The following is a 23,405-nucleotide window of genomic DNA, read 5'->3' on the forward strand; positions in this document are numbered from 1 at the left end:
TGGGTTGCCGACTCTCTGAATATTCGGAGAATCGACCGCAATTTAATCAAGAGTTTTGGGAGTAGTGATGTGCCGTGGGAAAATAACGAAAAACCTCTGCTACCTGTTAGACTCTGTAAAACTTCAGATGCAGATGGATTCTTTTATGCAAGCAAAGGAAACCGGATTCTATCATTTTGCTCTGATGGTAAGTTTATACATTGTGCATAGAGTTTCGTGATATGGTGATTTGATTGTGTGGGGGGATTTTCAAAGTAAACGGTTTGTAAATTGCCACCATTTAAAGATATGTTATCAATTTTAAGTTGAAATATAGTGTACAAATAAATGTTAACAAAGTTTTCAGGTTTTAACGTAATAATATCACGATATCTCGAAAATCGTCTATAAACGGACGATTCACGATATAACACAGTTTGATATTGTAAACTTGCAATATCGAGTCAATTGTTAATTTTTGGGTAACGCTACATTTTGGAACTCTGGAAAATCGGAAATTTTTTAGGATCTCTGGAAAGTGGTGCATTAATTATGTTCATTAACTGCCTTGATGTTGACTAGGTGATTTTTGAGGTTTCCCTTTATTTATTTTAGCATTTGTTAAAAATTGTTTAAATAAAATTATCTGTCACGTTTGTACAAAGTTTAACGTTTAATGAGATTACAGAAAATAACTCAAAAAATTAATTATATAGTTTTATAGAAAAGACAACTTTTGATTTCTATGAACACTTGTAAATGAAAAATACTATCAAAAAGTAACGTACCAATAACAAATAAAAGATTTAAATAACAAATACAAGATAAAAGTTTGCCTTTAAAACAGAGCTTTATTCCAAATTGGAAAAAATTATTTTTCCTCATTTTCCACACAAAAACAGATTTTTGTCTTTTTTTTAAAGTTCTTGAACCAATGTAACACTGTACATAGCAAATGTGTATTTATTCAAGAGTGTTACCAAACCTTGACCTAATTAATGTCTGAAAATGTACTAAATCAGGTCACATTATTTTGTCAAAAATATTTTAGGAAGGAGACATATTTTCCTATCTAACCTGGACCTATCTGTAGACCAGAACATCACTGATTTAGCTGTGTGTGAAATCAACTTGGTTGTAGCCTGTGGACCAGAGATGATGTTGTTCAACATACTCTGACATTGGATCTCTCTGCTTGAGGCTTTTGTATATAGTAACTTTTTCTATCGTATAGACACTAATATCCACCGACCCCTTATTGTCACATCTTTCATGTGACAATAAGAGAGCTATTATGCTGGACAGTTACACTGTAATTCTATGAACTTAGTAAAATATTTTAGATTAATAATTCAGTCTTGTTAAACACTTGATTTCACGTGGGAAGAAAGCATATCAAAGTTAGAGGATGAGAGAAGACAACTTGCAAGATTACAATCAAGAAACACTTCTGCAGTAATTAGATCAAACCATAGACATACCTATGTTAGTTAACTCTCTTTTTGCACATAATAATCTTTGCAACCAATAAATACATAAGTGTTGCAACACTACATATTCTGTCGCACGGAGAGTGTTTTATTACTTGTTTTACCAACTGTTTTTGTTTATCAACTTGTTTTACCAAGACACCTAATTAAATTGTCCCATAATATTGTCATATAGCAGGTGTTCTGCAATATAACAAATTTCATACCATATAACAGGTGTCCTGCTATACAACAGGTGTCTTGTTATATGACCGGTATCCTGTCATATAACTGGGCTTCTATCATATATAAATCATTTTAACATATGACAGATATCCCGACTTATAGACATGAAGTCAAACAATAATAGCAAATGGTTCGACGAGCCATGTCTTGCTGAATAATTTAAAATATACTTAAAATAATTTTGATAATGTAAAATTTCCTAAAGATGGATATATTTTTCATAAAGTATTTGATATATTTTACATAGAATATACAATTAAAATACAACTTCAAGGTGGAGCTCAGACTATCCATTTGTTAGAGGATACCGAGTCGACGCTCCATAAGTGCATGTGGATCACCGGCTTGCTCTGGAAACTCCATTGGACCTGAATATGCAAAATAAACTTTCATGCAGGGAGTTTATTTATGAGACAATAACTGGTATAAAGACATAGCAGTTGCCAAAGAATAACAAAGTTGACTATATTTACTGTTGAAAACATCCTCTATGTCTATGGATTCATCCCTGCCTGTTAGTATGTCCTCCATCAGGTTGGAATTTCTTGTGGCCATGCTTGGCAGTAGATTTATCTGTTAATAGATGTGATTAGAGTTTTTAGAGGTTAGAAAACTCCGGAACAGTCTACTAGCAAGGGTTGAACTTTTAAATGCATGTGATGGTTTGTATGTGAACTCTTCTAGCTGGCTCAGTACAAGAAGATGGAAATTCAGGCAGAGTATCGTTCACACATACTATAGACATAAACTGTCTTTCACATGAAAGATGACAGGCTGTCTCTCATACAACTTGTCAATAGATGTTCAATAATAGTCTTGGCCTATACTACAACTTCTCCCTCTATAGCAAAACTAGACAGGTAACCTTTCATCAGCCTGCTTCACAACTGACAAAAGTGTTTCTGGTAAAAACAATGCATTATTACATGAACCTTGTTACCTTTTTAAAACACTGTCATTTGCTTGCGTCCTCGGCCTAAAAAGCACCATGAATAAAACCGCAGTATAAAATAATATATCAATTAAAACTCGTGGTTGATTGAGCATGACCAAACCCTTTCACATTTAAAATTTTTCTTTTAGTTGCACTGGTTCATCATGAAAATCGTACCTGCTGATGTCAACAATTCCATCCTGATCATGGACAACAGAGGTTATAGATATGGTAAAGACAGAAAGAATTTTAATCGGCATATTTTGAGGCATCAGTAGTTTCAAACCTTATTTCGTGTGCCGTACTGCAATGTCTGCTACCTAGCATGAGAACCTATAGATGCAGCAAGCACCTGTTGGGTAATAAACCTTTTTATGCCAAGCTTCATAGGCATATGGAGACCTTGTATAGAGCGAGCTTTATACAAGCGAGCTCTAGGAGCTCTAAGAGCCCTAGGACTCCTTTCCTAGAAAGGAGTCTTTTCTAGAAAAGGACTTGATTCCTATGTTGTGGCTGTTCTCTTTTATTTTGAATGCTTTAGCCGTTTGTCCATATAAAGTAGGCGGGCGAAATTCCCGAATACTGCCTATCAAGCTATTTGACTAGATATGCATGGTTAAACACAAATGAACTTATTACGAGAGCCGGCTGGCCAGCGATGCATTATAATTTGGCTGTGCAGAAGGCACACAGCTAAGTTTCACACTGCCGATGTCAGTCTGACTAGCATCACAGGTTAGTATAAAAACAGGATGTTGCCGGTATAAGGCCATATCCTAGTTGTAGTATTTCTCTAGATTTAAAAATATGATTCTGAAATGTTGAATATATATCATAAACCTGACTATGTACGACAGGCTGGCTTCATCCCTCTGAGATTCACTTGTAGTTAATAATATTTACAGTACTCATCTCATTGCGTATTACAGCCTGTGCTCCATTGCTTAGGTTTGAGCATAGGCACTCCAGACATGGAAAAACAGGAGGATACCCGCTGTGGATTCTGTTTAGAAAAACTTATAACTAGTACAGACCCTAAAGAGCTATCATGTTCTCATGTTTACTGCTTGCCCTGTCTTGTAGCTGATTATAAAAAGACGTGTCCAACATGCAAGTGAGTACAACTCTTAATATTTATTTTGTCTACCACATTTAAAAACGCTCACTTCAGCCTACCAAAACATTGTTTTTTGTTTGTAACAAAATGCTGCAGTTCAAACATGCTTTTTTGGCATTGTGTTTGATCAATAACTCAGTGGTTAAAGCCACATGGTAAATACTTTCTGTTCCCTGTTTACTTGAACCCACCTTGGTTGGGAATCACCGGTTACACATCTTGTGTAAAGGTTTTGTGCCGCCCTTACTTCCCTCCACTAGTACAAGACTCGGTGCATGAGTTTATACATATATTTCTGCTTAGTTCATAAGAGTACAAGAATAATCAACACCAGGCAATGAACAGGCCCAAAACAGCTCTGCTCTCTGCACAAATGTTCAGGCTTATATAGCGGGTAGGCCCCGCCTCTGTCCTACTTGGCTGGGCCCGACTCGGCCCGGCTTGGCTTTGGCTTGGCTCGGCTCAGCTAGGCTTTGCTGCAGGTGGACGCCATCCACCACACTTGTATATACACGGTACATGGTGTAAAGTACGTGTGCACCGGCTTCATTGTCCATGGTTTGTTTATCTTACTATTATAGTCAGCAGTGGACAGGGGAGGCCGATTCCCTCCAATCATATTCCTTGACAGCTGAAACGAGCTGTACAAAAAAAGATATTATCATTTGTGACCCCTGCAAATCAAGTGAAAGTCCAGCCAGTGTCTACTGTGTCAACTGTAAAAAGACATTTTGTGAAGCGCATGAGCAGGTGAGTGTGACACTCATTGACATGTTATGTCTGACATGTAGATAACTCATTTATAGCATTTTACTTTTTGACAGGATCATGACAAGCTATTTGACCTTGAGCATGACAAAGTAAGTGTGTCAACCTACGCATCTTCTCGTGCGAGTTACAGGAAACTTTTATGCAAGGAGCACCCTAACCAAGTTATTGCTGTAGCCTGTGGTCTGTGCTATCAGATGTTCTGTGGGAACTGTGACATGGGCTCCATATGCCAAGGAGAAGAAGGTGAGACCATTTCAAATCCCCCAGTTGAGTTGTTGATAACACAATAACAGATGAAGTTTGTCACCATTGACTAGTCTTTCCTGATTAACAATTGAACATTAGTAAAAGACGATCTACTAACAATTTTCATTTTGACTCAAAGTTGCCTCGCCTATGTCTGGCAAAGGACAAAGAACGGGTTTAGAGAATTGTAAAACACAAACCAACTGGGACCTTTATTTCTAGTTGTCACATTCTTTTTCTTAAACAGTAGTAAATTCTGCAATCAGTAAAAAAACTTGAGTCATTAGAAGTTAATTGATTATAATTATTTCCAATCATTACTTTTATTCAAAACAAGCGAAAGTTATTCTATCTATTGTTTTACCTTAGGGAACACAATAAGTATTATTATTATTACATGTATTATTATTCATTTACAATAACGTCGGCTAAGTGATGGTCAGACACAGTAATATTGTAGATGCTTTACAAAGGCACTTCATATTTTTCTCAATCATACAATAGTGTTTCATCAATGTTGTCAAACTAATATGCCAAGTTGTGTACACATGCAACAAAGATAGGGCAACTACAGAGTTGTTACCTTTACATTTTGACTCAAAACTATCTATACAATATACAGAGCTGAGGTCGTAAACCTCACATTCAATACAAGGCTTTCATAGACATCTGTTAAATTGTTCAATCATTTATTACCACAATTACAATTTCTATGTTAATAGTTTTGCGCTTTTACAAACATGTAAAACATTTGATAACACTACCAGTGTTTGATATCATTAGGTAAGATTAAGTAAAATAGTTATTTGCCTGCAGGCACTGTAATATTGACTTGCTTACAAATGTCATCATCATTTGTTCATTTCTACATAAAGCACTAATTGGTTTGGTTGTTATAGTGTTAATATCAACAATTTACTGATGATGTAATACACATTTTGAATATAAAGAAAGCAAGAATGAAGTGAAGAAATTTAAAGAGTGAATATTTACCATTTGCCCTCTAAATCTAGAAGAATAGATATTTGTTGATCTGTTCATTAACATGCTGGCTTGACTCGTCAGGAGCAGACAACTCATTTATGCCTTTTTTCTTTCAGTGCCATATTCTGTGAAGATGTGGGAGATGATGGTTCTCCACCACTTCCTTTTTCTCTTTCTTCAACAACGCTTGATCCGATATCTCTACTCTCTCTTACTAGTAGCTGAGAAACCATCCATTGAGACATCTGCTCTATCACTACCAGAAAGAGATAGAGAGCACAGATATCGGAACAAACATTGTTGAAAAAAACATGGAATAGATAATGGTGGAGAACCATGGTCGCCTATATCTTCACAGGTTATGGCACTTTCCTCTTTCTCCCTTTTTTCACTCTCTTTCTTTCTCTCCCTCTCTCTCTCACTCTCTCTCTCTCTCTCACTCTCTCTCTCTCTCTCTCTTCCTCTCTCTCACCCACATACTCTCCCTCTCACTCTCTCCCTCTCTCTCCCTCTCACTCACATTCACTCACTTTCTTTCTCTCTCCCTCGCTCTCCCTCGCTCTCCCTCGCTCTCCCTCGCTCTCTCCTTTTCTCCCTCTCTCTTTCCCTCTCTCTTTCCCTCTCACTTTCCCTCTCTCTTTCCCTCCCACTCTCTTTCTCCCTCTCTCTCCTTTCTCTCACCCTCTCTCTCCCTCTTTCTGTTTCTCTCCCTCCCTCTTTATTTTCCTCTCTCTCTCTCCTTTCTTTCACCCTCTCTCTCCCTCTCTCTGTTTTTCTCCCTCCCTCTTTATTTCCCTCTCTATTTTACTCTCTATTTCCCTCTCTCTCCTTTTCTCTCCCTTCACTCTCCCTTCACTCTCCCACTCTCTCTCCCACTCTCTCTCCTACTCTCTCTCCCTCTCTCTTCCTCTCTGGTAGTAAACGAGCAGAAGTATCTGTGCAAGCACTGTTAAACAGAACAAGGAATAAGAAGGGGTAAATAACCATCATCATAGCGGTTTACGCTAGGTTTGTAGTTTGTGAGTGTCTAAAGGAAATTGAATCACTGATTTGGAGATGACTCATTTCTGTTGTATTAAATCACCACCAAAACCGTAAAATCTACAATTGAAAAACATATTCTCAACAAGTTCTTCCACTGCAACACAAAAAATAACGATTTTATATAAGTTGCTCTTGGAATTAATAAACCAAAATGTCAAGCGTGGATGGAGGGTATTACCGGAAATAAAAATGTGTCGAGACATAAGGCACGTCACCGAAAAAAGTCAAATCCCACTACCAGACCACCAGCACAGTTGGTCGAACACGCAACACAACGAAACAACTTTTATGGCGACTTAGACCCAAACACAACGATGTCATAATGAACTAATGACAATAAAACCGCTGAGTGAGTAATAGACAGAAAAGGCTACTTGGGTTCTCCTACAATCATGTCATCCACCATTTTATATGGTATATTATTCACCTGATGATTTGTATTAAAGCACTAATAAATCGAGTTAGCTAGCAGCAAAGGTAAACAAAAATAACATCTCTTGGTTTCAAGATAGTGGAATTGTTGAAAACAAAAAACAGATTAAAGAAATAAGGTGAGAGTCAGCCACTTCTAATACAACTCACTTCATTGCTATGAAGGCAGGCTTAGTAAGCTATGGAACCGAAAACCGTTTCAGTTTTTAGCTTTGACAGATGCAATTTTATTTTTTGTAAGCAATCTCTATATATTTTTAAAACATCTACTTTAATTTGGTAAATAAAAGCTTGAAAAGCTTACTGCATTTTTTTCTTATGTGGATCATTTCAATATTCCCTGTCAGAAAAGCTATGTAGGTCATCCAATTTTCAAGTGATTTTAAGGTTGCTTTGTAAATAAGTCTACAATTATAGTCAAACAGGTTTGATTTTGTATAATAGTTTGGTAGAATTGTAGCTGAACCAATTTCATTTTGTAACTTTTCCTCTGCTATAGGATTTGAAACTGCAACATCCAAGCCGACCACAAAATTGTTTGATGTTATGAAAGATTTCAATATATCACCCAGCACTATCGCTGCATCAAAGTCATATTTGTTTGATTTCAAGCCTGCCTCACCAATCATATCTGCAAAACCCAAATTAAACAAAGATACACTTGGTAGTACGGCAGATTCCAATAGAACATCCAGCAGCAAAACTGCCCCAGCTCTCTCTGGTGCCGAGCCTGTGTCCACATTTGGAGCGACGACATCCAAATCAAACACAGGACTATTTGACAGTACACCAGATTCCAGTACATCATTCGGCAGAAAAACTCCACCAGCTCCCTTTGGTGCAAAGCCCATGTCAGAATTTGGAGCAGCAACATCAAAACCAAACACAGGATTATTTGGCAGTACGACAAATTCCAATACATTGTTCGGCAGTAAAACTACACCAGCGCTTTTTGGTAGAAAACCCATGTCAGGGTTTGGAGCAGCAACAGCCAAGCCAAAGACAGGCCTATTTGGAAGTATGACAGATTCTAATACATCGCCTGGCAGCAAAGCTGCACCAGCTCTCTTTGGTGCAAAGCCTATGACAGGAATTGAAACGGCACCATCCAAACCAAACACAGGATTATTTGGCAGTACAACAGATTCCAATACATTATTCAGCAGTAAAACTGCACCAGCTCTCTTTGGTGCAAAGTTCATGTCAGGGTTTGGAGCAGCAACAACCAAGCCAACGACGGGACTATTTGGAAGTATGACAGATTCTAATACATCATCTGGCAGCAAAGCTGCACAAGCTCTCTTTGGTGCAAAGCCCATGTCAAGATTTGGAACAGCAACATCCAAACCAAACACAGGAATATTTGGCAATACTACAGATTCCAATGCATTATTCGGCAGTAAAACGGCACCATCTCCATTTGGCGCAGAGCCCATGTCAGGGTTTAGAGCAGCAACATTGAAACCAAACGCAGGACTTTTTAGCAGTACAACAGATTCCAACTCATCATTCGTCACTACAACTGCAGCAGATCTCTTCGGTGCCAAATCTGGAACAGCGACACCCATATCAAATGTAAGGTTATTGTGGTCTAACAACTACCAGCAAGTCATCTTTCACCACATCTTCTAATTCAATGGCAAATCTATTTCATGGTTAGGCAGATTCTTTTAGTTTTGATGTTACTATATGAGTTCTTATCTGATGTTACTCACTATGTCTATATTACTGTATGAGTTCTTATCTGATGTTACTCACTGTGTTTATATTACTATATGAGTTCTTATCTGATGTTACTCACTGTGTCTATATTACTATATGAGTTCTTATCTGATGTTACTCACTATGTCTACATTACTATATGAGTTTTTACCTGATGTTACTCACTATGTCTATATTACTATATGAGTTCTTATCTGATGTTACTTACTATGTCTATATTACTATATGAGTTCTTATCTGATGTTACTCACTATGTCTATATTACTATATGAGTTTTTACCTGATGTTACTCACTGTGTCTATATCACTATATGAGTTCTTATCTGATGTTACTTACTATGTCTATATTACTATATGAGTTCTTATCTGATGTTACTCACTGTGTTTATATTACTATATATGTTCTTATCTGATGTTACTCACTATGTCTATATTATTGTATGAGTTCTTATCTGATGTTACTCACTGTCTCTATATTACTACATGAGTTCATAACTGATGTTACTCACTGTGTCTATATTACTATATGAGTTCTTATCTGATGTTACTATGTTTATTATAGTACTATATAAGTTCTTATCTGATGTTACTCACTCTGTCTATATTAAGATATATAAGTTCTTATCTGATGTTATTCACTGTGTCTATATTACTGTACAAGTTCTTTTCTGGTGTTACTCACTGTGTCTATATTACTATATGAGTTCTTATCTGATGTTACTCACTGTGTCTATCTATATAATTGCAGACGTCTCAGAGAGGAACAACATCAGTGAAGTTTGTCGCAACTAATGGAACAGATAATATGGTTAAAAATGGTGTATCCATGCAAATCAAAACCAGACATTATCATATAACCGAAATGCGTCAGTATAAAACATACAGCGTAGAGGTAACTCAAGTGAAATGTATTTCACAATGTATTTCATTTTAATAAACATGGCAGAACATTTGGTTTGTCAGTTTACTATTTAAATTCTTAACAGTTTGTAAGACACTCAAATGAGATTAACAATGCCAGCTAATGAATTCCATAATCACTTAATATATAATGGCTGTTGACTTATGTAAATTCATGACACATATCTTATTTACTTACAAGAGAAGATGGTGTCAGGAGAAATAAGTTATGTCCAGTTATAACATGACTAGTACAAGCCTTAAGTTATTTTGACCATTTATTCTTTCATGAGTAGAGATCAGTATTTCATTCAGACCCTTTCACTATCCTATCTGAACTTAAAGTCACAAGTGTTTTTTGGAATTTCTATTTCAACCCAGTTATTTGTTTTTAGTGCAACAAGTTTATTAAAGAAAGTGTTATAGCACTATCTCTGCACTTATCTGTTCACAGGAGCTCAGACTGGATGACTATCAACTGAATGGAAAGCGTCCACTTTGCTTTAGATCAGCTGGTGCAAGTTTTGGTTGCGCTTCTTTCCAAAAACTCACACTCGAAAACAAGCCGCCTGCGGACAAAGGTTCTGGTGCATTTACATTCGATAGCATTCTTAGTGGTTTTATTTTATATAACTCTCAGTAACTGTTTCTATGAATTTCTCAAATTGGTTTATCTTGTTTTTTGTTTAATTTTTTTTCTTTACAATCAAGCTCAGAGCTTCAGGGCAGGGCATTTTCAAGTTTTTGAGCAGTTTCTAATTGCTTTGTTAAAGTTTTTATTTTGCTTGTTACAGTAAAGATAAAACCCGTGGTTTTGAATAGACTCGCTGAGCAACTAAGAATGTAGCTAACCATCCAGTTGATGAATCAAATATGACTCATCAGAATAAAGTTTTTAATGAATCTTATTTTTGAAATCTGAAAATTTAATTCCGACTTGGGTAAAAATTAAGAGAATCACTTCTATCGATTAAATAAAATAGTAGGATGGTTTCTCAGAGCTGAAGCGAAGGTGGACAACTCCAGTTGTAATTAATTTCCTCTCCAAGGATGCGACATAAGTACAAACATAGCTAAGAACATATCAATTTAGAAAATTTTGTAATGATGGTTTCAAAACATGATTTATGTTTGTTAGTCACGCGCCTTCACAAATTCATGCCTGTCGCTGATGTGCTGAGCAAAGCGGATGAGCTGTTAAGGAGACGACTCCAAAACCTTTCTGAGCGGTCTACGGAGATCTGCAGAGCTGAAAAGCAGCTTTGGCAAACTGTTGATGATGCTGATATCTATAACAAAAGAATGGAGTCATATGTAGACAGAATCATCAAGGAGAAGGTAACTCCCTGAGTGTTTCAGGCAACCAGCACTGAATAGTAACAGTGACTAGACTTGAAAGGTTTGTTTATCAGTGTAGTATTTGGAGTATCTTCTCAGTGTTTTGATGAACTAGGAGTGGCTGATGCTATTAACATTGATGACAATATTGGTATATTGTACGGATTAAAAACTATTTCAAGGGAGTGAATATATTATATAGCCTTGTCATCAGCCACTCAACAAGCAAGGTTTGATACAACAATACAAGGTTTGATATAACTATACAGGGTTTGATATAACTACACAGGGTTTGATATAACCATACAGGGCTTAATATAACTATACAGGGTTTGATATAACTATACAGGGTTTGATATAACTATACAGGGTTTGATATAATTATACAGGGTTTGATATAGCTATACATGGTTTGATATAACAATACAGGGTTTGATATAACTATACAGGGTTTGATATAACTATACAGTGTTTGATATAACTATACAGGGTTTGATATAACTATACAGGTTTTGATATAACCATACAGGGTTTGATATAACTGTACAGGATTTGATATAACCATACAGGGTTTGATATAACTATACAGGGTTTCATATAATCATACAGGGTTTGATATAACCATACAGTGTTTGATGTAATCATACAGGGTTTAATATAACCACATAGGGTTTGATATAACTATACAGGGTTTGATATAGCTATACAGGGTTTGATATAACTATACAGGGTTTGATATAACTATACAGGGTTAGATATAACTTTACAGGGTTAGATATAACTATACAGGGTTTGATATAACTATACAGGGTTTGATATAACTATACAGAGTTTGATATAACTATACAGAGTTTGAAATAACTATACAGAGTTTGATATAACTATAAAGGGTTTGATATAACTATACAGGGTTTGATATAACTATACAGAGTTTGATATAACTATACAGTGTTTGATATAACTATACAGGGTTTGATATAACTATACAGGGTTTGATATAACTATACAGGGTTTGATATAACTATACAGGGTTTGATATAACTATACAGGGTTTGATATAACTATACAGAGTTTGATATAACTATACAGAGTTTGATATAACCATACAAGGTTTGATATAACAATACAAGGTTTGATATAACTATACAGGGTTTGATATAACTATACAGGGTTTGATATAACTATACAGGGTTTGATATAACTATACAGGGTTTGATATAATTATACAGGGTTTGATATAACTATAAAGGGTTTGATATTACTATACAGGGTTTGATATAACTATACAGAGTTTGATATAACCATACAGTGTTTGATATAACTATACAGGGTTTGATATAACTATACAGGGTTTGATACAAGCGTGCAGAGTTTGATATAACTATACAGGGTTTGATATAACTATACAGGGTTTGATATAACTATACAGGGTTTGGTATAACCATACAGGCTTTTATATAACCATACAAGGTTTAATATAACCATACAGTGTTTGATGTAATCATACAGGGTTTAATATAACCACATAGGGTTTTATATAACTATACAGGGTTTGATATAACTAAACAGGGTTTGATATAACTATACAGGGTTTGATATAACCATACAGGGTTTGATATAACTTTACAGGGTTTGATATAACTATATATGATTTGGTATAACCATACAGGGTTTGATATAACTATACAGGGTTTGATATAACCATACAGGGTTTGATATAACAATACAGGGTTTGATATAACCATACAGGGTTTGATATAACTATACAGGGTTTGATATAACTATACAGAGTTTGATATAACCATTATACAGGGTTTAATATAACCATACAGGGTTTTATATAACCATACAGGGTTTGATATAACTATACAGGGTTTGATATAAATATACATGGTTTGATATAACTATACAGGGTTTGATATAACTATACAGTGTTTGATATAACCATACAGGGTTTGATATAACTATACAGGGTTTGATATAACTATACAGGGTTTGATATAACTATACATGGTTTGATATAACCATACAGGGTTTGATATAACTATACAGGGTTTGATATAACTATACAGTGTTTGATATAACTATACAGGGTTTGATATAACTATATAGGGTTTGATATAACCATACAGGGTTTGATATAACTATACAGGGTTTGATATAACTATACATGATTTGGTATAACCATACAGGGTTTGATATAACTATATAGGGTTTGATATAACCATACATGGTTTGATATAACCATACAGGGTTTGATATAACTATACAGGGTTTGATATAATCATACAGGGTTTGATATAAATATACATGGTTTGATATAACTATACAGGGTTTGATATAACTATACAGTGTTTGATATAACCATACAGGGTTTGATATAACTATACAGGGTTTGATATAACTATACAGGGTTTGATATAACTATACAGGGTTTGATATAACTATACAGGTTTTGATATAGCCATACAAGGTTTGATATAACCATACAGGGTTTGATATAACCATACAGGGTTTGATATAACCATACAGGGTTTAATATAGCTATAAAGCGTTTAACTTGCTGACCCTCATTTTTCCCCTGCTCATAATTCGCACATGAATGAAGATCAACGGTGTCTCTTATAGAATAAACTTTATTCAATAAAGGATCAACCTGCTACATTTCAATCTCAGCTCTGTTTGTCATGCCTGTGTTAACAAAAGTAATTGTTGAGGTCAAATAAAATATGAATTTCAGTGCAAGGTCTTGTTCATGAATGGTAAAAAGATAAAGGGAGAGCTCAGGACAAAGTTCAAAAGTGCAGTTACAAGAGCTGCTCTACGTACGGATGAACTGAACTCAGAAAGTGAACGTCTACAGAAACTGGAAAAAGAGATTACCTCAAATATAGATGGTGATGGAGCCAGCCTTCTTGACTTTATGCATGAAAACAAGTCAAACTTGAACAACACCAGCCTCCAGCCCTTAAAGATGTTTAGTATTGAGAAAGAAACTTTACAGCTTGAAGGTTAGTATTTGAGTCTTGTTAAAACCTCATATGCACTAAGCTATCGCTTCCAAAGGCCCAAACACACAAGGCGATATTTAGCGCGATGTTATCTTGGTGCAAGTCTGCGATTGATTCCGCTAGGCTAATTGATACTGAGTCAAAAACTTGCTCAATTATAACTTCATCGCACTCGAGGTGCATTTTGATTGGTTGTTTATCTCCAGAATTCAATGCCCTGATTGCCAATTTTTGTGTCAATGTTTGTACACCAACAACAGTTTGCTATATTGTTACGACTGAAACATGATCAAAATGAACAGGTAATTGTTCATGTATTTAATAAGAGCGCACCCAGACTTGTACAACACAACACAACACTCATTCTTACAAAGATATCTATTTGAAAACTAATAATTGGAAGTTGATCTTTGCGCAGGTTGACCATCGTGAGAATAGAAGATATTTATTTAATATATTAAAAGCACTATTAATAAATGTATATATAAAATCGATAAATATTATCATTAAAATATGATAATTGTTTTTTCTAATGTCTTCTAGTAGTGCGCAATTTGAGAAAGAAAGATAGGCCTTTTAAAAAACAGAAGTTGTTAACGCCGTTATCTAGAAGGGCCATAGTTGCTTAAATTTATTAACAGCATCGAAAAACTGGTGATACAGAATTTTAGTGAGAGCTTCCAAGCGTACCCGGGTTATCTATCGCTCAGTGGTGAATCGCCCACTGGTGAATCCCCTAAGTGTGTTTGGGCACATGCTAGCTATATCTCCGCACTCGCCATAACACTCGCAACAAACCCATCTAGTGCGTTTCAGCCTTTAGTGACCACCTAGCTGTGCTTCCCAGCGTTGCCCGCATAATAAGAAAGTATTTGGTCAGGAAATTTATTTGTATTTAATATATAACAATATTTGCCATTCTTACTTTCAAACTACATGTACATATCATGAAAAAAGTGTTTTGTGTAATTGAAATAAATTAAGAGAGAAAATAAAGCAATGGTGAAGGTTTTCAAACTTAGTCAAACAACTTTTAAACTCATATTTTCTTGTATCATGAAGAAAATGTTTCGTGCAGGTCAAATGAATAAAAAAAAATAAAACAACTATAAAAGGTTTAAATGTAAATGTGAAATGATTAGCAAGTAATAGCTAAATTGAGTCTGTTTAGCTACGATTACAATATGAGATGATTCGGTAATGATACAATTAATACAAACTGAGAAAACAAAATAAAAATCCTGAATATGTAGAATTAATAATAACAATTCTTGCATAGAAGTGTATGTGTATAAAAAAGTTTACTGTGCTACCAGAAGCTATCTATCAAAACTTTGAATACGACGATACGGAGAAGATATAATTGTGCGCGTGAGAAGAATTGGCCTTGACCCCAGATATAGTAATTGAACCTTACAAAAGATATTTGTTAACAGGGGCATTGTAACGCCTGGCTGCATTGGTAAAATAATCAGCGTGCGCTATAGTTGGAATGACAGATAGATCCACATACTTAGAGAAATATATATATAAACTAACTGTGCTACCCGGCGTTGCCCGGGTAATAAAATCAGCTAATTAATAATGAGAAGTAATGAGAGTTGCCTGCCACTTGCTATTAGCCTGGCAGATTGCCAATTGAAAATTTTAGTTAGCTGACTAGTGACAACCACTTACTTATACAACCACCATGCATGGTATGCAAAGCCGTTGGGAATGTGCTCCAATATAGCGACTTATGTAGGCAAGCAATTATATCAACCAATTCTCTGTGGCCTGTAATATTGGATAAAATGTCTGACTGGCGAATAGTAAGGGCTGTGATCAAATCTTCTTTGGTCCAAATTCTTTATTCTAAGATTTTAATAGCTATAGCCGGAATGCATACATACGGACGTACTTTGGGAAGTATATGCTTAGATTAGTAACTAGTAACATAACTATAATATATATATATATAAATTATAATAACTAGGTTGAATTAAACCACTTGCTTTCTTTACTTCATAGTTTCAAAAGCAAAAACATGATTTCAACTATGATCTCTTTTTCCAATTTAGTTACAAGGCTTGGCTAGTTTGGAAAAGTGAGAGGTACTTCCATGCAGACATCATAGCAACCTGTACAGCTGATAAGTTAGAATTATTAGACTAAATTATATCTCGAAGCTGTGACACATTCCTCTTTTTCCAAAATCTGGACTATAAATGTGCTCTCAGGCATTCAATCACAAACTGTGTAAGAATGTTAGCTTCACAAATCATAATATATATATATATATATATATATATATATATATATATATATATATATATATATATATAACTGTGATAGAAAATTTAACCATTTCCAGACGAAATTAAATGGTGAACTGAAGCTGGATGCTCCGAGACATGGAAGGTGATAGCAGTGTTAGTAGTAGTGTTATAAGTTCTGAAAGTTTAACCAGACTGTGTATGTAAGGAAATGACCAATCGGATTGTGACTAGTTGTGATACTCTAAATATGATTGGTTCATATACACAATGTAAACATGAGTAGTGTAAACAGGTTTATAATAGTAGGTACAGTTAGAAGAATAGTTCTTGTCGCAAAGAGATGACATGATGAGATCAAATGATTTTATCAAAGTTCCGCTCAGCCCTTTATACAAAAACTGTAAATATCTGAGAGAGTTACGATAAACAATGCACAAACATGATATAAAAGAATGTCTTTGAGATAACTTCAATACAGTTTTAACATTTTCACTCGCATCAAAAGCCAAATTAAAGAGACAAATGAATTGAAGAACAGGTCTAAACAGTGAAAGGAGATTATGGCCCATGTGCTCCAAACATGGAGACAACATATCAGTAATTTACTTTATCTCTTTGAAAGTAAGATGAGTGCATTCCTTACACTCTGAGCTTTTCATTGATGTGTACAATTATAAGATTAGCTTCAATCTTACTCAGTCTAGAGCAATTTAAACATTATGAAAGCATTTATAGCATAATTGAATATGTGTCCCAAGTATTTCGCACACCACTGTAGTTAGAAGATGACATAGGAACTTTATACAGATATATAAGGGATATAGAAAAGATATGAAGTCATCTCTAGGAAAGGAAAACTACACTAAAATGAGACTATGACAGAACAAGACATGAATTATCGAAAAAAACCTCTGACATGGAATTATGGCTAGCCTCACTGGTATTTACATGTAAGTAGATGAGAAAGGTAGATATTACCGCATGAACTTTAATAACCACATGACATAAAGCTACTGACCTTACTACTCCTACTGTTACTAATGAGCAGGAGTTCGCTTCTCTTGCCCCTAAATAGAATATCGCTTCATGTTCTGTTTATTAGTACGAAATGTGCTCTTTTCTATTACAAGAGCTGCATATGTCTAGTGTAACAGCAATAAGCTATGGCGCCTCACAGTGCCACGGGTTGCGTGTTCGCAACTCGAGTTGTACAACTCGAGTTGCTGTTCAAAGAACTCGGCCTGGGTTTCTGATGAACTCGAGTTGTATTACACAAAACTAACCCGGGTTAGTAAAAAAGCAAAGTGAATAATTGGGGTGTCTCATTTACAGAATTGCATTTGCGCATATTATATAATTTTATAATAGTAACAATTTAAATATATATTTAAATTATATATATTGGCGATATTTGCGCATATTTATTTATATAAATATAAAGAGACAAAAACAATTGTAGAATGTAAAAAAGCAAACTAAAAACAATCTATGTGGGAGCTGGGCTACTTCTTTTTCAAATGAAAAAAAGAGTCATCTCTCTAGAACCAGACAAGAAACTGAATGAACACCGAAAATAAACAAACATAGAAATTATGTCAACGACGTTTAATGATGCACCAAAAAAAATTCCATATAAAAATATAGCTAGAGAAAATTAAATGATGAGTTGTTTAGTATGGCGACTTACAGTGCTTCACGTTCCATGTTCTCAAGCCGAGTTGTTGAACTCGAGTTGCTGTTGAAAGAACCCGGCCTGGATTTTTGATGAACTCGAGTTGTGTAACTCGAGTTGTACAACTCGAGTTATGTTTACAAACTCGAGTTTGTAAATATAACTCGAGTTGCAAACTTGGAACGCTATAATTCGCCATTAGCTCTAGTTTTACAGTACATACATACATAGATTAATTTCTATTAGCTAACGGGTGCCTGTTGATGTACCATTGTTAATATAACCAGATCTACGGTTATGAGACTGTAATACCAATATATTGCACCTTACTTTTACAAACTCGAGTTCCGTGTTCACAACTCGAGTTGTGCAACTCGAGTTGTACAACTCGAGTTGTGAACACGGAACGCAAGGCACTGTAAGGCGCCATAATAAGCTCTTCTTGTCTGTTGCTAAATCGGTCATCGTGTCTCTTTCAAGCGTTGTGAAAATATTTTCAGCGAACAGCATTTCAGTGCCTTTATTATATTGATGTACATAATAAGCGCACTGACTGCCAAATTTGAACTCGGGCAAAATGTTGTTGCTGAATTTGTATGGTGAAATGAGATTTGTATAGTGAGGCAAAAAATCATAATTTTCTACTTTGTAAGGTGAAAAAATCATATATCAGGTATTGTATCATATATATATATCATGTATATATCGTATCATATGTATGTATCATATGTATATATCCTATCATATATATATCATGTATATATCGTATCATATATATATATATATATATATCATGTATATATCATATCATATGTATATATCCTATCATATATATATCATGTATATATCGTATCATATATATATATATCATGTATATATCGTATTATATATATATATATATATATCATGTATATATCGTATCATGTATATAATGTACAACATATATATATCATGTATATATCGTATCATGTATATATCGTATAATGAGGGTGAACTGTATATATATATATATCATGTATATAACGTATCATATATATATATATATATATCATGTATATATCGTATAATGAGGGTGCACTGTATATCAGAGTAATCGTATAATGAGGGTGCACTGTATATCAGGTAATCGTATCATGAGGGTGCACTGTATATCACGGTAATCGTACCCTGAGGGTGCACTGTATATCAGGGTAATCGTATCATGAAAGTGTACTGTATATCATGTATATATCGTATCATATATATATCGTATCATGAGGGTGCACTGTATATCAGGTATATATCATATCATGAGGGTGAACTGTATATAAATCTTAATGATTGTAGTCATCTGTTCGGATGTCTGTCTGTTCAGTTATAGCTATTAAAACTTGGAATGAAAAGGTCACTGCATGCTGGATTTGAACTCACGAGATTGCAATCACATGTGTCAAACCACGCGCTGTATCACTGAGCTATACAGTCCTTGGCTATTAGTCAATTTTATCATATACCGTATACAGTGCAAAATGTGCACGCTCAATGTCAACTTTTGATTATTAACTAATATTGCTGCTTGCATTTGTTATTTTTTGTATTTGTTTAAAAAATAGTTTTTTGTTTCTATTACCTATCTTTTTAATTTGTAATGATTAAATGTGCCATTTCAATTTCCAATGTGTGTTATACTTCTATTTCCGGTTTTTCGTAAGGTTCAATTGCTAAATCTGTAAAGGCTAATACTTCCACGCGGACAATTGTATTATCTTGAATAGGAATAACCTTTAGATTCTCTCTCCAATCCGTCAGACAAAGACAGTACGATATCTCATTTTTACATTTGTACCATTGTATAGAGGTACCAGTATCGCCGTATTCAAAGTTTTGGTTGATAGCTTTTGGTGAACACTAACCTTTTTATAGACACACTTCTATGCACAAATTGTTAGTATTAATTCAACATATTCGAGAATCTTATTTTGTTTTCTCAGTTCGTATTAATTGTATCATTACCAAATGATCTTTATTGTAATTATAACAAAACAGACTTAATTTAGCTATTACTTGCTGATTATTTCACATTTACATTTAAACAATTTTAAAGTTGTTTCATTTTTTAAAATTTATTTGACCTGCACATAACATTTTCCTTATGATATGAAGTTTGAAAGTTACAGTTGTTTGACAAAGTTTGAAAACCTTTAGTTTTTTAATTTTCTTTCTTAAATTATTTAAATTGCACAAAACACTTTTCTCATGATATGAAGTTTGAAAGTTAGAATGGTAACTGTTGTATATGTTAAATACAAATCAATTTTCTTTGCAAAGACTTTTATGACCCGAGCAACGCCAGTCATTCCTAGTAATAACTATATACTAGTGATAACAAATTTTGAGTTGAGTAAATAAACCTTAAATATAAAGCTTATTGCTATTAATTGAATATAAATATTTAAATATGAAATTAAAATAAAAAAAATAGAAACTAAAAATCGATTATGTTACCCCTAAACCACATTTTAACACATCATGGGCTCAAGTCACATTTTAATAACGACCTTTTAGCTCATTAACCAGTTATATCCTGGGTTCCTCGTTGTAACATTTGATTCTTATCTTGTTAATGAATAGGTCCATTCATTAAATGGCAATGGAAGCCATATATTCCCTCACACCTGCAGCTGACTGCTAAGAAAAATACAGATGAACGAATTCTCTCTTTGACCTACTTGAGAAACGGTTTTGTTCTTGTGGCCACGGAGAAAAACATTCTAGAAGTTAGAGATCCTCAACTGAACGTTCGACATCGACAGATGACAGCAGGTACTCTTAAAGCAGTATCTACGCTCAACAATAACGCTGTAGCCTTGACACATGATGGTGACAAGGCAGCCCTTTATCTATACAGTTATAATCTCTTAGAGGGTAGAAAGGTCATCGAGTGGAGTAGCTTCGAGCTCGAGTCGTATGATCTGGCAGCATTTGAGGATGAACTTGTAGTATTAGAAGCGCTTGCTAAGAAGATAACACGTGTCCGTACAGATGATTGGACAATTGAAGAAGAGATATTAGATAGTAAACCTGATTCAATATGCCCCATTGATAAAAACTGCTTCTGGGCTGCCGACTCTACAACTATTCGGGGAATCAATAGCAATTTAAACCTGAGTTTTGGCTGTAGCGATGTGCCATGGGAAACTAATTTATTGTCAAGGAAACCTACGCTACCTGTTAGGCTCTGTAAAACTTCAGATGCAGATGGATTCTTCTATGCAAGCAAAGGAAACCAGATTCTATCATTTTCACCTGAAGGTAAATTTATACATTGTGCATAGAGCTTCGCAATATGGTGACTTGATTGCTTGGTGGCAGTTTTAAAAGGTAAACGATTTGTAAATTCCCACCATTTAAAAATATATTATCAATTTTAAGTTGAAATATACAAATAAATGTTAACAAAATTTTCAAGTTTTTGCGTAATAATATCACGATATCTCGAAAATCATCTATAATCAGACGATTCATGATATACTACAGTATAATATTGTAAACTTGCATTATCGAATCGAATGTTAATTTGTGGAAAACGTTACATTTTGGAACTTTAGAGAATCGAAAATTTTTTTTAGGAACTTTGGAAATTTGTGCATTAATTATGCTCATTAACTGCCTTGATGTAGACCAGGTAATTTTTTGACGTTTCACTTAATTTTTTTTCAGCATTTATTAAAAATTGTTTAAATAAAATTATCTGTCTGCGTTTAGTGTTTAGTTTAGCGGTTACTGAAATTTAAATTGAAAATTGTAAATAATAAATAGTATCAAAAAAGTAACATACAAATGACAAATAAAAGATTAAAAGTTGCTTTTAAGACAGAACTTTTATCCCGAATAGAAAAAAACTATTTCTACACATTTTCACCCAAAACTCTGAATCTTTTTCTTTATTTAAAGTTCTTGAACTATTGCAACACTTGACCTAATTAATGTTTGAAAATGTACTAAATTAGACAGTTACATTATTTTGTGAAAAATATTTTAGGAATGGCACGAAATTTCTTATCCTACACAGACCAACCTGTAGACCAGGAAATCACTGATCTAGCTGTGTGCGGTACCAACTTGGTTGTAGCCTGTGGACCAGAGATGATGTTGTTCAACATACTCTGACATGGTATCTCTCTGCTCGAGCCTTTTGTATATAGTAACTTTACCTATCTTATTGACACTAATATCCACCGACTCCTTATTGTCACATCTTCCATGTGACCATAAGGAAGCCATTATGCTGTGGACCGTTACACTGCAATTCTATAAACGTACTAAAATATTTTTAGAGAAATAATGTAGTCATGTTAAACAATTGATTGCCAACAGCAAGAAAGCATATCCTAATGTAAGTTAAAGGATGAGAGAAGACAACTTGCAAGATTACAATCAAGCGACACTTCTATTATAACATTTACTTTAGATCAAACCATAGACCGACCTATATTTGTTAGCTGTCTTTTTGCACATCTTGTTATTAATGTTTGAAGCCAATAAATAAGTGTTGCATGACTACATATTCTGTTATCATAACATAACATATCCTGTTACCATAACATAACATATTCTGTTGCCATAACATACCGCTAACATATTCTGTTGCCATAATGTAACATAATCCGTTGCCATAATGTAACATATTCCTGTTGCCATAACCTAACATATTCTGTTGCCATAACATGATCTGCTGCCATAACATAACATATTCTGTTGCCATAACGTAACATAATCTGTTGCCATAACCTAACATATTCTGTTGCCATAACATAACATATTATATTGCTATAACATAACGTTTGACATTTCAAATAATTTTGAGAATGTACGATTGCAGAAAATCAGTGCAATGCTGTGTATGGACATCCATATAATTTACAGTTTCTTTCAATCTATGAAACTATGATAGCCAAGTTGGATTCTGGTTGTTAACATCATTTTGACGACTGTTAAAGACAGAATTAATGATTATATACACAATTATACATGACGCTCAACAATCAAGCTGTGGATTTGATACAAGATAGAGACAAGGTAGCACTTTATCTATACAACTTTAATCTCTTAGAGGGTCGAAAGGTCATCGAGTGGAGTAGCCTTGAGTCTGAGTCGTATGATCTGGCAGCATTTGATGATGAACTTGTAGTATTAGAAGTGCTTGCTAAGAAGATAACGCGTGTCCGTACTGATGATTGGACAATTGCAGAAGAGATTTTAGATAGTAAACCTAACTCAATATGCCTCATTGATAAAAGCCG

The 23,405-nt window shown here is 34.5% G+C and overlaps 3 protein-coding genes across 3 annotated transcripts in view; 1 reads left to right on the plus strand and 2 right to left on the minus strand.

Moving 5' to 3' along the window:
* Positions 1–1,991: 1,991 nt before the first annotated feature.
* Positions 1,992–4,302, minus strand: LOC137401950 (proteasome maturation protein-like). Its single transcript, XM_068088421.1, has 4 exons — positions 4,162–4,302; positions 2,981–3,094; positions 2,168–2,267; positions 1,992–2,062 (listed from the first exon to the last, which is right to left on the minus strand). Exons 1-4 carry the CDS (start codon positions 4,300–4,302, stop codon positions 1,992–1,994), a joined length of 426 nt encoding a protein of 141 aa, XP_067944522.1.
* A 6,454-nt stretch (positions 4,303–10,756) lies between these two features.
* The window catches only part of LOC137401534 (proteasome maturation protein-like), a 31,387-nt gene continuing 18,738 nt past the window's right edge, over positions 10,757–23,405 (minus strand). The window contains exon 6 of the mRNA XM_068087934.1: positions 10,757–11,133. Within this exon, the coding sequence (XP_067944035.1) occupies positions 11,042–11,133 (92 nt within the window). The 3' untranslated portion in view covers positions 10,757–11,041. The remainder of the gene's footprint in view (positions 11,134–23,405) is intronic.
* Positions 14,106–22,582, plus strand: LOC137401818 (uncharacterized). The gene is made up of 3 exons (XM_068088293.1): positions 14,106–14,193; positions 20,734–21,414; positions 22,145–22,582. Exons 1-3 carry the CDS (start codon positions 14,106–14,108, stop codon positions 22,270–22,272), a joined length of 897 nt encoding a protein of 298 aa, XP_067944394.1. The 3' UTR covers positions 22,273–22,582.

This window comes from Watersipora subatra, chromosome 8 (assembly GCF_963576615.1).
Source record: "Watersipora subatra chromosome 8, tzWatSuba1.1, whole genome shotgun sequence".
Taxonomy (NCBI): Eukaryota; Metazoa; Bryozoa; class Gymnolaemata; order Cheilostomatida; family Watersiporidae; genus Watersipora; species Watersipora subatra.

Bases quoted from the DNA above. Each gene is read 5' to 3' on its own strand.
- LOC137401950 (XM_068088421.1), bottom strand. From the start codon at position 4,302: ATGGACAATGAAGCCGGTGCACACGTACTTTACACCATGTACCGTGTA. The intron at 3,095-4,161 runs GTAGGACAGAGG...ACTCCTTTCTAG, and splicing joins GCCGAGTCGGGCCCAGCCAA to GAAAGGAGTCCTAGGGCTCT. The intron at 2,063-2,167 runs GTAAATATAGTC...TTGCATATTCAG, and splicing joins CATAGAGGATGTTTTCAACA to GTCCAATGGAGTTTCCAGAG.
- LOC137401818 (XM_068088293.1), top strand. From the start codon at position 14,106: ATGCATGAAAACAAGTCAAACTTGAACAACACCAGCCTCCAGCCCTTA. The intron at 14,194-20,733 runs GTTAGTATTTGA...GTTAATGAATAG, and splicing joins AGAAACTTTACAGCTTGAAG to GTCCATTCATTAAATGGCAA. The intron at 21,415-22,144 runs GTAAATTTATAC...AAAATATTTTAG, and splicing joins TCTATCATTTTCACCTGAAG to GAATGGCACGAAATTTCTTA.